Source organism: Oncorhynchus mykiss, chromosome 11 (assembly GCF_057628025.1).
Source record: "Oncorhynchus mykiss isolate SJ-2025 chromosome 11, ASM5762802v1, whole genome shotgun sequence".
NCBI lineage: Eukaryota > Metazoa > Chordata > Actinopteri > Salmoniformes > Salmonidae > Oncorhynchus > Oncorhynchus mykiss.
This window is the reverse complement of record NC_143032.1, coordinates 77,765,001-77,782,500: the sequence shown is the minus strand read 5'-3', so window position 1 is coordinate 77,782,500 and position 17,500 is coordinate 77,765,001. Positions and strand designations below refer to the sequence as shown.

The following is a 17,500-nucleotide window of genomic DNA, read 5'->3' as shown; positions in this document are numbered from 1 at the left end:
CTGACACGTGTGGCTCTGTGCTGTCTCTGACACGTGTGGCTCTGTACTGTCTCTGACACGTGTGGCTCTGTGCTGTCTCTGACACGTGTGGCTCTGTGCTGTCTCTGACACGTGTGGCTCTATGTGCTGTTTCTGACACGTGTGGCTCTGTGCTGTCTCTGACACGTGTGGCTCTATGTGCTGTCTCTGACACGTGTGGCTCTGTGCTGTCTCTGACACGTGTGGCTCTATGTGCTGTTTCTGACACGTGTGGCTCTGTGCTGTCTCTGACACGTGTGGCTCTATGTGCTGTCTCTGACACGTGTGGCTCTATGTGCTGTCTCTGACACGTGTGGCTCTGTGCTGTCTCTGACACGTGTGGCTCTATGTGCTGTCTCTGACACGTGTGGCTCTATGTGCTGTCTCTGACACGTGTGGCTCTGTGCTGTCTCTGACACGTGTGGCTCTATGTGCTGTCTCTGACACGTTATAGACTAGTTGAAGCATGGTAGGCCTACTCCTTAAGGTGGGTTGGTTTACCACATAAACTTAATATATTCACTTTTAAATCACTTAAGATAAAAAAAAAAGTGTCTGATAAATGTCCATATTACTCTACAACGGCCTCTCTCCTGTGATTAGGGGTACATTGGGTCCCAGTGAACAACATTGGGTCCCAGTGACTGCTGGGTGATGTGAGAGCACTATTACATTAAACACTAAACAGATAGAGAAGAGAGATGGAGAAACATGGATCAGGCCAGATAGAGAAGAGAGATGGAGAAACAGTAATAGTTTGTTTCGGTAATAGTTGGGTTAGGTAATAGTTGGGTGAGGTAATAGTTAGGTTAGGTAATAGTTGGGTTAGGTAATAGTTGGTTTCGGTAATAGTTGGGATAAGTAATAGTTGGGATAGGTAATGGTTAGGTTAGGTAATAGTTAGGTAAGGTAATAGTTAGGTTAGGTAATAGTTGGATCAGGTAATAGTTAGGTTAGGTAATAGTTAGGTTAGGTAATAGTCTGGATAGGTAATAGTTAGATTAGGTAATACTTAGGTTAGGTAATAGTTGGATCAGGTAATAGTTAGATTACGTAATAGTTAGGTTAGGTAATAGTCTGGATAGGTAATAGTTAGATTAGGTAATAGTTAGGTTAGGTAATAGTTAGGTTAGGTAATAGTTAGGTTAGGTAATAGTTGGATCAGGTAATAGTTAGATTAGGTAATAGTTGGATTAGGTAATAGTTAGGTTAGGTAATAGTTTCATTAGGTAATAGTTGGGTTAGGTAATAGTTGGTTTCGGTAATAGTTAGGTTAGGTAATAGTTGGATTAGGTAATAGTTGGTTTCGGTAATAGTTAGGTTAGGTAATAGTTGGGTTAGGTAATAGTTAGGTTAGGTAAAAGTTGGATTAGGTAATAGTTGGTTTCGGTAATAGTTAGGTTAGGTAATAGTTAGTTTCGGTAATAGTTAGGTTAGGTAATAGTTGGGATAGGTAATAGTTAGGTTAGGTAATAGTTAGGTTAGGTAAAAGTTGGGTTAGGTAATAGTTAGGTTAGGTAAAAGTTGGATTAGGTAATAGTTGGGATAGGTAATAGTTGGATTAGGTAATAGTTGGTTTCGGTAATAGTTAGGTTAGGTAATAGTTGGTTTCGGTAATAGTTAGGTTAGGTAATAGTCTGGTTAGGTAATAGTTAGGTTAGGTAATAGTTGGGTTAGGTAATAGTTAGGTTAGGTAATAGTTAGGTTAGGTAAAAGTTGGATTAGGTAATAGTTGGTTTCGGTAATAGTTAGGTTAGGTAATAGTTAGTTTCGGTAATAGTTAGGTTAGGTAATAGTTGGGATAGGTAATAGTTAGGTTAGGTAATAGTTAGGTTAGGTAAAAGTTGGGTTAGGTAATAGTTAGGTTAGGTAAAAGTTGGATTAGGTAATAGTTGGGATAGGTAATAGTTGGATTAGGTAATAGTTGGTTTCGGTAATAGTTAGGTTAGGTAATAGTTGGTTTCGGTAATAGTTAGGTTAGGTAATAGTCTGGATAGGTAATAGTTAGGTTAGGTAATAGTTAGGTTAGGTAATAGTTGGGTTAGGTAATAGTTAGGTTAGGTAATAGTTGTATCAGGTAATAGTTGGGATAGGTAATAGTTGGGTTAGGTAATAGTTTGTTTCGGTAATAGTTAGGTTAGGTAATAGTTGGTTTTGGTAATAGTTAGGTTAGGTAATAGTTAGGTTAGGTAATAGTTGGGTTAGGTAATAGTTAGGTTAGGTAATAGTTGGGTTAGGTAATAGTTAGGTTAGGTAATAGTTGGGTTAGGTAATAGTTGGTTTCGGTAATAGTTAGGTTAGGTAATAGTTAGGTTAGGTTATAGTAGGGGGTAGGTAATAGTTGGGTTAGGCAATAGTTGGCTACACTCTCCGTAGCCGATGTGAGCAAGACCTTTAAAAAGGTCAACATTCACAAGGCCGGACGCATTACCAGGACGTGTACTCAGAGCATGCTCGGGCCAACTGGCAAGTGTCTTCACTGACATTTTCAAACTCTCCCTGACCGAGTCTGTAAAGGCTGGTCATGAAAGGCTGGTCATGACTCACATCAACACCATCATCCTGGAAACCCTAGACCCACTCCAATTCGCATACCGTCCCAACAGATCCACAGATGACACAATCTCAATCACACTCCACACTGCCATTTCCCATAGGAAGACCTGTGTAAGAATGTTGTTCGTTGACTACAGCTCAGCGTTCATCACCATAGTGTCCACAAAACTCATCACTAAGATAAGGACTCTGTGACTAAACACCTCCCTCTGCAACTTGATCCTAGACTTCCTGATTGGCCACCCTCAGGTGATAAATGTAGGCAACAACACATCTGCCACGCTGATCCTCACCACTGGGGCCCCTCAGGGGTGCATGCTTAGTCCCCTCCTGATCTCCCTGTTCACCCACGACTGCATGGCCAGGTACGACTCCAACACCATCATTAAATGTGCAGATGACACAACAGCTGTAGGCCTGATCACAGACAACGATGAGACAGCCTATAGGGATGAGGTCAGAGACCTGGCAGTGTAGTGCCAGGACAACAACCTCTCCCTCAACGTGATCAAGACAAAGGAGCTGATCGTGGACTACAGGAAAAGAAGGGCCGAACAGGCCCCCATTAACATCGACGGGGCTGTAGTGGAGCAGGTTGAGAGTCTCAAGTTCCTTGGTGTCCACATCACCAACAAATTATGGACCTTTTCCCCCTCAGGAGACTGAAAAGATTTGGCATGGGCTCTCCAGATCCTCAAAAAATTATACAGCTGCACCATCGAGACCATGCTGAGCATCACCAGGCATCACCGCCTGGTATGGCAACTGCTGAGCATCCTACCTTAAGTTGCTACAGAGGGTAGTGGGTACGGCCCAGTACATCTCTGGGTCCTAACTTCCTTCCATCCAGGACCTGTATACTAGGCAGTGTCAGAGGAAGGCCCCAAAAAATAGCCACCCTAGTCATAGACCCCTCTCTCTGCTACCGCACTACCGCACTGGCAAGCGGTACCCGGTGCGCCAAGTCTAGGACCAAAAGGCTCCTTAACAGCTTCTAAACCCAAGCCATAAGACTACTGAACAATTCATCAAATGGCCACCCAGACTATTAACAATGACCCTCCCCCCTCCCATACACACACACTGCTTCTACTCGTTTTTTATTATCTATGCATAGTCACTCTACCCCTTACTACCTAATATTTTGGTAATAGTTGGGTTAGGTAATAGTTAGTTTAGGTAATATTTAGGTAATGGTTGGGTTAGGTAATAGTTAGTTTAGGTAATATTTAGGTAATGGTTGGGTTAGGTAATAGTTGGTTTAGGTAATATTTAGGTAATAGTTCATTTAGGTAATATTTAGGTAATAGTTGTGTTAGTTAATAGTTGGTTTAGGTAATATTTAGGTAGTAGTTGGGTAATAGTTGGGTTAGTTAATAGTTGGTTTAGGTAATAGTTAGGTAATAGTTGGTTAGGTAATAGTTGGTTTAGGTAATATTTAGGTAATAGTTGGGATAGGTAAAAGTTGGGTTAGGTAATAGTTGGGATAGGTAATAGTTGGGTTAGGTAATAGTTGGTTTAGGTAATATTTAGGTAATCGTTGGGATAGGTAAAAGTTGGGTTAGGTAATAGTTGGGATAGGTAATAGTTGGGTTAGGTAATAGTTGGTTTAGGTAATAGTTAGGTAGTAGTTGGGTAATAGTTGGGTTAGTTAATAGTTGGTTTAGGTAATAGTTAGGTAATAGTCGGGTAATAGTTAGGCTAGGTAATTTTAAACTTCCCAACCTCCCTAACCCTCCCTAACCCTCCCTCCCTCCCTTACCTTCCCACCCTCCCTAACCCTCCCTAATCCTCCCTCCCTAACCCTCCCTCCCTCCCTTACCTTCCCACCCTCCCTAACCCTCCCTCCCTAACCCTCCCTCCCTCCATAACCTCCCTCCCTCCCTCCCTCCCTCCCTCCCTCCCTCCCTCCCTCCCTCCCTCCCTCCCTCCCTCCCTCCCTCCCTCCCTCCCTCCCTAACCTTCCCAACTTCCCTAACTATCCATCCCTAGCCTTCCCACCCTCCATAACCCTCCTTCCCTCCCTCCACACCTTCCCTCCCTCCCTCCCTAACATTCCCTCCCTCCATATCCCTCCCTCCCCTTGCGTCCTCAATCTGCAGTCAAACCCCAGGTACTTTGTTCTCTTCTCTCTCCCCATCTCCCAAACTGTTGTCCAGGGCAACGGTTGTCATGACGACAATGTCATAATCATGTAGGAGACAGCTGGCTGGTGATTGGTCATCGGAAGGTGTCACTTTCTGGGAAGAGTGCTCGGAATGGTGTGGGGGAAAGTGTGTGTGTGCCTGCGTGTGTGATGCGTGTCAAATGAGGCTTCTAATAGAACTGTCGAGAGAGAGAGAGAGAGAGAGAGAGAGAGAGAGAGAGAGGGAGAGAGGGAGAGAGGGAGAGAGGGAGGGAGAGAGGGAGAGAGGGAGGGAGAGAGAGAGGGAGGGAGGGAGGGGAGATGGGGAGGGAGGGAGGGAGGGAGGGAGGGAGGGAGGGAGGGAGGGAGGGAGGGAGGGAGGGAGAGAGGGAGAGAGGGAGAGAGGGAGGGAGGGGAGATAGAAAAAATGGGGTCCTGTCATGGTGTAATGGCATTTTAGAGTAGCTTTTACCTCACTCAGCGTGACAGCACCGGAAACTCTTCTGTAAACAGTAAACCCACTTAGCAGCAGATGCTGACGTGCCTACTACAGTACAGAACAACCCAGACTAGGTTGAAGTATACGGCCTTCGTTGACTCATAGCAGTCTCCTGTTAAGTAGAAAACACACCGTGCCGACGAGGGTCTTAAGCTAGAGGATGGCCGGCTGTGAACAGTGGCGATTCAACACGTATAAGTAGAATCGTTGGGAAGGAACAGATCTGACATGTGTCCCTGTATTACCACATGTTATGTGTCCGACAGAAACAGTCGAGTCAAGAGGATTACCGTAGTTGTGGCTTCTTCATAATGTTCTCTATGGTGTACTGTACACTGTGTGCTTTTGTGGGGCGCAACGTTCCTGCAGGGTTTCTGTGAGGGTCTGCTGCATACACTTTTGTGTATTTGTGTAAAATATATGTGTTTTCAGACTTGTCTCTGACGATTGTGTGTGTGTGTGTGTGTGTGTGTGTGTGTGTGTGTGTGTGTGTGTGTGTGTGTGTGTGTGTGTGTGTGTGTGTGTGTGTGTGTGTGTGAGAGAGAGAGAGAGTGGGTAAGTAGAGCTCTGCAGAATGATTAGCAGACATGGTGTGTTTGTAACTTTTACCCAGAGTTCTCTCTGACCGTTCAAGCCATGTTCCTCTCCTCCGGCTCAGCGCGAACGTGTGTGTGTGTTTTCTAAATTTATTCAGCTCATCCACCCCTCAACTCTATCACTCCAGAAGAATCTCTTCCAGTTTTAACCAGTTTCCTCACCTTTTGCTTTGACCTCATCTGACATACAGTGCAATCAGAAAGTATTCTGACCCCTTGACCTTTTCTACGTTGTTACGTTACAGCCTTATTCTAAAATGGATTAAATCAATTTTGTTATTATGAAAAAGAGAAAACAGGTTTTTAGACAATTTAGCAAATGTATTGAAAATAAATCAACAGAAATACCTTATTTACATAAGTATTCAGACTCTTTGCTATGAGACTCGAAATTGAGCTCAGGTGCATCCTGTTTCTGTCATGGTTCCACCTGTCACCAGAGGACAGCAGAGACTGTCCTAGAGACATTAACGACATTCAGGTTGTCATGGTTCCACCTGTCACCAGAGGACAGCAGAAACTGTCCTAGAGACATTAACGGCACTCAGGTTGTCATGGTTCCACCTGTCACCAGAGGACAGCAGAGACCGTCCTAGAGACATTAACGACATTCAGGTTGTCATGGTTCCACCTGTCACCAGAGGGCAGCAGAGACTGTCCTAGAGACATTAACGACACTCAGGTTGTCATGGTTCCACCTGTCACCAGAGGGCAGCAGAGACCGTCCTAGAGACATTAACGACACTCAGGTTGTCATGGTTCCACCTGTCACCAGAGGGCAGCCGAGACCGTCCTAGAGACATTAACGACACTCAGGTGTGTCTTATTTACTCATGATGATTTCCCAGTTAAAAAAGGTGTGTTTTCTGTTGTGCTCTGCAGAAGATTGAGTTGTTCACCGTGTGCGTCTGTTTCCTGACTGAGTTCGAGACTTAGTGTTTGTTGTTTTTCAAGTGTACTGTGATATTACGGTTACCGTTTCTCAGTAAAATATTATGTTTATCCTTAACCACTGGTTCCCTGTGTGGTCTCTTATCTTCTCCAACCTCACTACGTCACAGTTCCCATTGATCATCCTTGAGATGTTTCTACAACTTGATTGGAGTCCACCTGTGGTAAATGCAATTGATTGGACATGATTTGGAAAGGCACACACCTGTCTATATAAGGTCCCACAGTTGACAATGCATGTCAGAGCAAAAACCAAGCCATGAGGTCAAAGGAATTGTCCATAGAGCTCCGAGACAGGATTGTGTTGAGGCACAGATCTGGGGAAGGGTACCAAAAATGTCTGTAGCATTGAAGGTCCACAAGAACCCAGTGGTCTCCATCATTCATAAAAGGAAGAAGTTTGTAGTTCAAAGACTCTTCCTAGAGCTGGCCAACCGACCAAACTGAGCAATCAACGGAGAAGGGCCTTGGTCAGGGAGGTGACCATGAACCCGATGGTCACTCTGACAGAGCTTCAGAGTTCCTCTGTGGAGATGGGAGAACCTTCCAGAAGGACAACCATCTCTGCAGCACTCAAACCAATCAGGCCGTTATGGTAGAGTGGCCAGACGGAAGCCACTCCTCAGTAAAAGGCACATGACAGCCCGCTTGGAGTTTGCCAAAAGGCTTCTAAAGACTCTCAGACCGTGAGAAACAAGATTCTCTGGTCTGATGAAACCAAGATTGAACTCTTTGGCCTGAATGCCAAGTGTCACGTCTGGAGGAAACCTGGCACCATCACTACGGTGAAGCATGGTGGTGGCAGCATCATGCTGTGGGGACGTTTATAAGCGGCAGGGACTGGGAAACTAGTCAGGATCGAAAGAAAGATGGCGCAAATGGCGCAAAGTACAGAGAGACCATTGATGAAAACCTGCTCCAGAGCGCTCAGGACCTCAGACTGGGGCGAAGGTTCACCTTCCAACAGGACAACGACCCTAAGCACACAGCCACGATAACGCAGGAGTGGCTTCGGGACAAGTCTCTGAATGTCCTTGAGCGGCCCAGCCAGAGCCCGGACTTGAACTTGATCTCTCGCTGGAGAGACCTGAAAATAGCTGTGCCGCTGCCCCCCCCCCATCCAACCTGACAGAGCTTGAGAGGATCTGCAGAGAAGATTGGGAGAAATTCCCCAAATACAGGTGTACCAAACTTGTAGCATCATACCCAAGAAGACTCAAGGCTCTAATCGCTGCCAATGATTCAACAAAGTACTGAGTAAAGGGTCTGAATACTTATGTAAATGTGATATTTCAGTTATTTATTTGTTATACATTTTCAAAGATTTCTAAAAATCTGTTTGTGCTTTGTCATGATGAGGTATTGTGATGTCATTATGGGGTATTGTGTGTAGATTGATGAGGGAAAAAAACTATTTTAATGAATTTTAGAATAAGGTCAAGGGGTCTAAATACTTTCCTAATGTACTGTAAACATACCTTTAACCTCATCTGACCTAGATATACAGACCTTTAACCTCATCTGACCTAGATATACAGACCTTCAACCTCATCTGACCTAGATATACAGACCTTTAACCTCATCTGACCTAGATATACAGACCTTTAACCTCATCTGACCTAGATATACAGACCTTTAACCTCATCTGACCTAGATATACTGATCTTCAACCTCATCTGACCTAGATATACAGACCTTTAACCTCATCTGACCTAGATATACAGACCTTTAACCTCATCTGACCTACAGTACCAGTCAAAGTTTGGACACACCTACTCATTCAAGGGTTTTTCTTTATTTGTAACTATTTTCTACATTGTAGTATTACTTGTGAAGACATCAAAACTATGAATGAACACATGGAATCATGTAGTAACTAAAAAAAGTGTTAAACAAATCAAAATATATTTTAGATTTTAGATTCTTCAAAGTGGCAACCCTTTTCCTTGATGACCGCTTTGCACACGCTTTGCATTATCTCAACCAGTTTCATGAGGTAGTCACCTGGAATGCTTTTCAAACAGTCTTGAAGGATTTCCCACGTATGCTGAGCAATCAACCCAATCTCAATTTTGGGTGATTGTTGAGGCCAGGTTATCTGATGCAGCACTCCATCACTCTCCTTCTTGGTCAAATAGCCCTTACACAGCTAGGAGGTGTGTTTTGGGTCATTGTCCTGTTGAAAAACAAATGATAGTACCACTAAGTGCAAACCGGATGTGATGGCGTATTGTTGCAGAATGCAGCGTGTTCTCTATGTTTTGTTAGGTCAGGGTGTGACTCGGGTGGGAAAATCTATGTTTTCTATCTCTTTGTTTTTGGCCGAGCGTGGTTCCCAATCAGAGGCAGCTGTCTATAGTGGTCTCTGATTGGGGGTCATATATAATTTGTCATTTTCCTTTTGGTTTTCGTGGGATCTTGTTTTCTATTTAGTATCTGTTCCTGACAGAACTTTTCGCTTTGGCTTTTGTTATTTTGTTTTAAGTGTTTTTTGAATGAAATGAATCTGCGCTTTGGTCTACTATTCCTACCACCAACGAGAGCCGTTAAAATGACAGTGTCACCAGCAAAGCACCCCCACACCATCACACCTCCTCCATGCTTCATGGTGGGAACCACACATCATCCGTTCACCTACAGATCATCCGTTTACCTACTCTGCATCTCACAAAGACACGGCGATTGGAACCAAAAATCTCAAATTTAGACTCATTAGACCGAAGGACAAATTTCCTTCATGTTTCTTCTCTTCTTATTATTGTTGTCTTTTATTAGCGGTTTCTTTGCAGCAATTCACAAAGTCACCTCTGAACAGTTGATGTTGAGATGTGTCTGTGTCTTATTTGGGCTGCAATCTGAGGTGCAGTTAATTGCTGATTTCTGAGGCTGGTAACTCTAATGAACTTATCCTCTGCAGCAGAGATAACTCTGGGTCTTCCATTCCTGTGGTGGTCCTCATGAGAGCCAGTTTCATCATAGCGCTTGATGTTTTTTGCAACTGCACAAGTTCTTTAAATTTTCAGATTGACTGACCTTCCTGTCTTAAAGTAATGATGGACGCTTGTTTCTCTTTGCTTATTTGAGTTGTTCTTGCCATAATATGGACTTGGTCTTTTACCAACTAGGGCTGTCTTCTATATACCACCCCTACCTTCTCACAACACAACTGATTGGCTCAAACGCATTAATAAGGAAACAAAATCCACAAATTAACTTTTAACAAGGCACACCTGTTAATTGAAATGCATTCCAGGTGAATACCTCATGAAGCTGGTTGAGAGAATGACAAGAGTGTTCAATGCTGTCATCAAGGCAAAGGGTGGCTACTTTTGAAGAATCTCAAATATAAACTATGTTTTGATTTGTATATCACTTTTTTGGTTACTACATGATTCCATATGTGTTATTTCATAGTTTTGATGTCTTCACTATTATTCTACAATGTAGAAAATAGTAAACAATAAAGAAAAACCCTTGAATCAGTAGGCGTGTCCAACCTTTTGACTGGTACTGTACACACACACCTTTATCCTCATCTGACCTACATACATACCGTTCACACCTTTATCCTCATCTGACCTACATACATACCGTTCACACCTTTATCCTCATCTGACCTACATACATGCTGTTCACACCTTTATCCTCATCTGACCTACATACATAGTGTTCACACCTTTATCCTCATCTGACCTACATACATGCTGTTCACACCTTTATCCTCATCTGACCTACATACATAGTGTTCACACCTTTATCCTCATCTGACCTACATACATACCGTTCACACCTTTATCCTCATCTGACCTACATACATGCTGTTCACACCTTTATCCTCATCTGACCTACATACATAGTGTTCACACCTTTATCCTCATCTGACCTACATACATGCTGTTCACACCTTTATCCTCATCTGACCTACATACATGCTGTTCACACCTTTATCCTCATCTGACCTACATACATAGTGTTCACACCTTTATCCTCATCTGACCTACATACATACCGTTCACACCTTTATCCTCATCTGACCTACATACATGCTGTTCACACCTTTATCCTCATCTGACCTACATACATACCGTTCACACCTTTATCCTCATCTGACCTACATACATGCTGTTCACACCTTTATCCTCATCTGACCTACATACATGCTGTTCACACCTTTATCCTCATCTGACCTACATACATAGTGTTCACACCTTTATCCTCATCTGACCTACATACATACCGTTCACACCTTTATCCTCATCTGACCTACATACATGCTGTTCACACCTTTATCCTCATCTGACCTACATACATAGTGTTCACACCTTTATCCTCATCTGACCTACATACATACCGTTCACACCTTTATCCTCATCTGACCTACATACATACTGTTCACACCTTTATCTATCTGTTATTTTTCTCTTTCTCTCTACCTGTTTTCCTTCCTCACTATTTCTTTGTCTTTCTATTCATCCCTCTCACTCTCCTTTGCTTTCTTTCTCCATCTCTCCTTCCATCTATCTTTACCTCCATCCCTCTCTTTTTGTAGGAGGCTCAGACCACTGTTATCCATAATCCAATGGATGGAACTAAGGTACACCCCACTCTCCTCTCTTCTCCTCTCCTGTCCCTCCCCTCTCCTCCCCTGTCCCCCCCCCTGTCCTTTCCTCTCTTCTCTTCTCCGGTCCCCTCCTCTCCTGTCCCCCCTCTCCTGTCCTGTCCTCTCCCCCCTGTTCTCTCCTCTCTTCTCTTCTCCTGTCCTCTCTTCTCCTCTCTTCTCTTCTCTTCTCCGGTCCCCTCCTCTCCTGTCCCCCCTCTCCTCTCCTGTCCCCCCTCTCCTGTCCTGTCCTGTCCTCTCTTCTCCTCCCCTGTCCTCTCTTCTCCTCTCTTCTCCTCCCCTGTCCTCTCTTCTCCTCTCTTCTCCTCACCTCTCTTGTCCTCTCCCGCCCCCCCTCTCCTCTCTTCTCCTCCCCTGTCTTCTCTTCTCCTCTCCTCTCCTCTCCTGTCCTGCCCTCTCTTCTCTTCTCTTCTCCTCTCCTCTCATCTCCTCTCCTGTCCTGCCCTGCCCTGTCCTCTCTTCTCTCCTCTCCTCTCCTCTCCTCTCCTCTCCTCTCCTCTCCTCTCCTCTCCTCTCCTCTCCTCTTCTCTTCTCTTCTCTTCTCCTTTCCTCTCCTTCCCTCTCTTCTCCTGTCCTCTCTTCTCCTTTCCTCTCCTTCCCTCTCCTCTCCTCTTCTCTTCTCTTCTCTTCTCTTCTCTTCTCTTCTCCTTTCCTCTCCTCTCCTCTCCTCTCCTCTCCTCTCCTCTCCTCTCCTCTCCTCTCCTCTCCTCTCCTCTCCTCCCCTGTCCTCTCCTCTCCTTTCCTCTCCTTCCCTCTCCTCTCCTGTCCTCTCTTCTCCTGTCCTCTCCTTCCCTCTCCTCTCCTCCCCTGTTCTCTCCTGTCCTCCCATTCGTCTGTTCTGTTTGATATTTTTTGCCCCCTTTCTGCGTCTTTGTGTGCGGGTCATCACAGAGGCCTGTACTGTGTTATCACAGAGGCCTGTACTGTGTTATCACAGAGGCCTGTACTGTGTCATCACAGAGGCCTGTACTGTGTCATCGCAGAGGCCTGTACTGTGTCATCGCAGAGGCCTGTGCTGTGTCATCACAGAGGCCTGTGCTGTGTCATCACAGAGGCCTGTGCTGTGTCATCACAGAGGCCTGTGCTGTGTCATCACAGAGGCCTGTGCTGTGTCATCACAGAGGCCTGTGCTGTGTCATCACAGAGCCGTGTACTGTTTGTGTGCAATTATGCACAGTAATTTATGTTTTATCCAGCAGCCCACCCAGCACAGTCCCTCCCTAATAGCGTGTGTGTATATGAACATGTAGGTATGTGTTTGAGTGAAGACCATTTTTAAAACACTAATGTCAACTGTAAACAAATGGTTTGTTTGGGTTGAACTTTGATAAAAAATATAGTAGCATATTGAGTTAATTGAATGTGCTCAACATTAGTCTCTACACTCTTAGAGAAAAAGGTGCTTTCTAGAACCTAATAGGGTCCTTCTGCTGTCCCCATAGGAGAACCCTTTGAAGAAGCCTTATTGGTTCCAGGTAGAACCCTTTTGAGTTCCATGTAGAACCCTTCCCACAGAGGGTTCTACATGGAACCCAAAAGGGTTCTACCTGGAACCAAAAAGGTTTATCCTATGGGGACAGTCGAGAACCCTTTTGAAACCCTTTCTTCCTAAGAGTGTATAGTTCTTCAGGGACTTGCATGTGCTACTGACCGTAATGGACAGACTTAGAAAGCATACAGTATGTATGTTTGTACCTCGCATTCACTAATCTTTCAAATCAAACCACTAAATTTCAACCCATTGATGTTTTACTGAGGTACAAAGTGACTTTACACTGAGGCAAACCCTTACAGAATCAAATATCTCCCTAAGGGTGTGTGTCACGACTTCTACCGAAGGTGGCTCCCCTTCCTGTTCGGGTGGCGCTCGGCGGTCGTCGTCACCGGCCTACTAGCTGCCACTGATCCTTTTTTCCCCCTTGTCTGTTTATTAGTTATACCTGTGTTTAATTGGGTTTATTGGTTGGGTTTTATTATCCAGCTGGCCCGCCTGCTGGGAGTGCGGGATTGTTTTCTGGGGGGGTTGTCCGTGTATGTGTGTATTTTCTGGACTGTTTAGTTCCCCGTGTTTTTGGGGCATTCGTTTGGGTTGGCGTCGGTTTCACCTGTGTGGTGAATTAAAAGTATCGCTACCCTGAACTCTCTGTTTCCTGCGCCTGACTTCTTCCTCGACTACACCCCGGGCATTACAGTGTGTGTGTGCGGGGGTATGGGTGAAACATTGTCCCCATGTGGCCTAACTGCACCAAACCAACAGGACTTATGTAACAGCCTGAAATCAACCGTGGCCCCTGTGGGAAAGCTTCCTCCCTTGGTTGGCCCTGTGAGCGTCTACAGTGTTTGTGTTCATACCGTACTGGAGCATCTGTAGCCTGTATTTATCTACTGGTTTCGTTACCATCTCCCCCTTGTCTATTTGTCTTTCTATCTATCAATCTGTTTGTCAGTGACACAGTTTTTGTGTTATATGTAGCCTATGCAGTAGATCTACTATCTACTACCTGCGTCCTTAATGGCTCCCTATTTCTATGTAGTGCACTCCTTTTGGCTAGGGTCCATCGGGTAGTGCACTAGGCCCATAGGGCTCTGGTCAAAAGTAGTGCACTATATACTGTGGGGAATAGGGCTTGATTTGGGACGAATCCTACGTCTGGGAGGAGAATAACAAGCCGAGTCTAATAGAATTGTAATGGTTGTATCATTTATCTACGGTGTTGATTAGGTCAGTTCATATCAGGAATTTGTGAATTTTGTTGTTCAGAATGATTTTGGGGTTCAGAATTACGCATGCGCGCGCACACACACACACACACACACACACACACACACACACACACACACACACACACACACACACACACACACACACACACACACACACACACACACACACACACACACACAGGTGACCTATTCTCTCTTCCTCACGAGACACACACTCCATCACACACTCTCCTCTGTGGAATTCTCCAGTGTAGAAGTGTTCCAAATGAGACCAACGTATCCATGTCCTACCAAGGGAATATAAAGCCCTTTAAATACACTAATTGGAAATCAGAGCTCCTTAGTCTGAATCCCAAACAGCACCTTATTCCCTAAAGAGTGCAATGAGTTTGACCAGGGCTCATAGGGTTTTGGTCAAAAGTAGTGCACTACGTAGGGAATAGGGGAGAGACACAGCATCCTGTGGAGAGCAACACATTACAGGTTACTGGGGGAATGGAAGAGATTAATGTAGGGGAATGGAAGAGATTAATGTAGGGGAATGGAAGAGATTCATGTAGGGGAATGGAAGAGATTCATGTAGGGGAATGGAAGAGATTCATGTAGGGGAATGGGAGAGATTAATGTAGGGGAATGGAAGAGATTCATGTAGGGGAATGGAAGAGATTAATGTAGGGGAATGGAAGAGATTCATGTGGGGAATGGAAGAGATTAATGTAGGAGAATGGAAGAGATTAATGTAGGGGAATGGAAGAGATTCATGTAGGGGAATGGAAGAGATTAATGGAGGGGAATGGAAGAGATTAATGTAGGGGAATGGAAGAGATTAATGTAGGGGAATGGAGGAGATTAATGTAGGGGAATGGAAGAGATTGATGTAGGGGAATGGAAGAGATTAATGTAGGGGAATGGAAGAGATGAATGTAGGGGAATGGATGAGATTAATGTAGGGGAATGGAAGAGATTAATGTAGGGGAATGGAAGAGATGAATGTAGGGGAATGGAAGAGATTAATGTAGGGGAATGGATGAGATTAATGTAGGGGAATGGAAGAGATTAATGTAGGGGAATGGAAGAGATGAATGTAGGGGAATGGAAGAGATTCATGTAGGGGAATGGAAGAGATTCATGTAGGGGAATGGAGGAGATTAATGTAGGGGAATGGAAGAGATTAATGTAGGGGAATGGAAGAGATTAATGTAGGGGAATGGAAGAGATTAATGTAAGGGAATGGAAGAGATGAATGTAGGGGAATGGATGAGATTAATGTAGGGGAATGGAAGAGATTAATGTAGGGGAATGGAAGAGATTAATGTAGGGGAATGGAAGAGATTAATGTAGGGGAATGGATGAGATTAATGTAGGGGAATGGAAGAGATTAATGTAGGGGAATGGAAGAGATGAATGTAGGGGAATGGAAGAGATTCATGTAGGGGAATGGAAGAGATTAATGTAGGGGAATGGAGGAAATTAATGTAGGGGAATGGAAGAGATTAATGTAGGGGAATGGAAGAGATTAATGTAGGGGAATGGAAGAGATTGATGTAGGGGAATGGAAGAGATTAATGTAGGGGAATGGAAGAGATTAATGTAGGGGAATGGAGGAGATTAATGTAGGGGAATGGAAGAGATTAATGTAGGGGAATGGAAGAGATGAATGTAGGGGAATGGAATAGATTCATGTAGGGGAATGGAAGAGATTCATGTAGGGGAATGGGTGTCACATTGATTCAACACAGATTCTAGATCATATTTCAATGACAGAAGTGAGCAGGAGGGGAGGAAGCTGTAGGTGTGAATTAATGTTTCCTCAGGCAAGGGAAGGCAACGCAAGGCCGTGTTAACACCCACACTCTGGTGATATTAGGCACACACACACACACACACACACACACACACACACACACACACACACACACACACACACACACACACACATACATGTACACACACACACAGGTGGTATAGGGCCATAGTGATATTAACTGTAAGGGAATGAGTGGAAGGGGGCAGGCTGAGGTCAGAGGTTGGATCCTGAAGACATTCTTAGGGAAGCCCACGGGTGGGTTAACTGCTGCTTTCTTAGAGATGCCCACGGGTGGGTTAACTGCTGCTTTCTTAGTGATGCCCATGGGTGGGTTAACTGCTGCTTTCTTAGGGATGCCCATGGGTGGGTTAACTGCTGCTTTCTTAGGGATGCCCACGGGTGGGTTAACTGGCTTTAAACAAATAGGCATTCAGCTTAATGTGTTTGTGAGATGTGTTGTGTTGAAGTCAAGGTCTTCTCTAAGATGTGCTGTGTTGAAGTCAAGGTCTAGTCTAAGATGTGCTGTGTTGAAGTCAAGGTCTAGTCTAAGATGTGCTGTGTTGAAGTCAAGGTCTTCTCTAAGATGTGCTGTGTTGAAGTCAAGGTCTTCTCTAAGATGTGCTATGTTGAAGTCAAGGTCTACTCTAAGATGTGCTGTGTTGAAGTCAAGGTCTTCTCTAAGATGTGCTGTGTTGAAGTCAAGGTCTACTCTAAGATGTGCTGTGTTGAAGTCAAGGTCTTCTCTAAGATGTGCTGTGTTGAAGTCAAGGTCTTCTCTAAGATGTGCTGCGTTGAAGTCAAGGTCTAGTCTAAGATGTGTTGAAGTCAAGGTCTAGTCTACGATGTGCTGTGTTGAAGTCAAGGTCTTCTCTAAGATGTGTTGTGTTGAAGTCAAGGTCTAGTCTACGATGTGTTGTGTTGAAGTCAAGGTCTACTCTAAGATGTGCTGTGTTGAAGTCAAGGTCTTCTCTAAGATGTGCTGTGTTGAAGTCAAGGTCTACTCTAAGATGTGCTGTGTTGAAGTCAAGGTCTTCTCTAAGATGTGCTGTGTTGAAGTCAAGGTCTACTCTAAGATGTGCTGTGTTGAAGTCAAGGTATTCTCTAAGATGTGCTGTGTTGAAGTCAAGGTCTAGTCTAAGATGTGTTGAAGTCAAGGTCTAGTCTACGATGTGCTGTGTTGAAGTCAAGGTCTTCTCTAAGATGTGCTGTGTTGAAGTCAAGGTCTACTCTAAGATGTGCTGTGTTGAAGTCAAGGTCTTCTCTAAGATGTGCTGTGTTGAAGTCAAGGTCTACTCTAAGATGTGCTGTGTTGAAGTCAAGGTCTTCTCTAAGATGTGTTGTGTTGAAGTCAAGGTCTACTCTAAGATGTGCTGTGTTGAAGTCAAGGTCTACTCTAAGATGTGTTGTGTTGAAGTCAAGGTCTACTCTAAGATGTGCTGTGTTGAAGTCAAGGTCTACTCTAAGATGTGCTGTGTTGAAGTCAAGGTCTTCTCTAAGATGTGCTGTGTTGAAGTCAAGGTCTACTCTAAGATGTGCTGTGTTGAAGTCAAGGTCTTCTCTAAGATGTGCTGTGTTGAAGTCAAGGTCTACTCTAAGATGTGCTGTG

At 44.3% G+C, this 17,500-nt stretch overlaps 1 protein-coding gene and 1 long non-coding RNA gene across 29 annotated transcripts in view; one reads left to right on the top strand and one right to left on the bottom strand.

Annotated features, from left to right (window-relative positions):
- Window positions 1–17,500, top strand: part of LOC110536395 (calcium/calmodulin-dependent protein kinase type II subunit beta) — a 158,298-nt gene that overhangs the window by 118,273 nt on the left and 22,525 nt on the right. For 16 of the 28 annotated variants that reach the window (XR_016484703.1, XM_090191156.1, XM_090191168.1 and 13 more), the window contains one exon: window positions 11,295–11,339. The exons of the other annotated variants lie outside the window; for them this stretch is intronic. Coding sequence is in view for 15 of the 16 variants with exons in the window: in XM_090191156.1 (XP_090047282.1) it covers window positions 11,295–11,339 (45 nt within the window). In the remaining variant the exon portion in view is untranslated. The remainder of the gene's footprint in view (window positions 1–11,294; window positions 11,340–17,500) is intronic. 28 annotated transcript variants of the gene reach the window in all.
- The window catches only part of LOC149979877 (uncharacterized), a 357,657-nt gene continuing 346,568 nt past the window's right edge, over window positions 6,412–17,500 (bottom strand). Inside the window, exon 3 of the long non-coding RNA XR_016484704.1 lies at window positions 6,412–6,453. This is a non-coding gene — a long non-coding RNA (uncharacterized LOC149979877). The remainder of the gene's footprint in view (window positions 6,454–17,500) is intronic.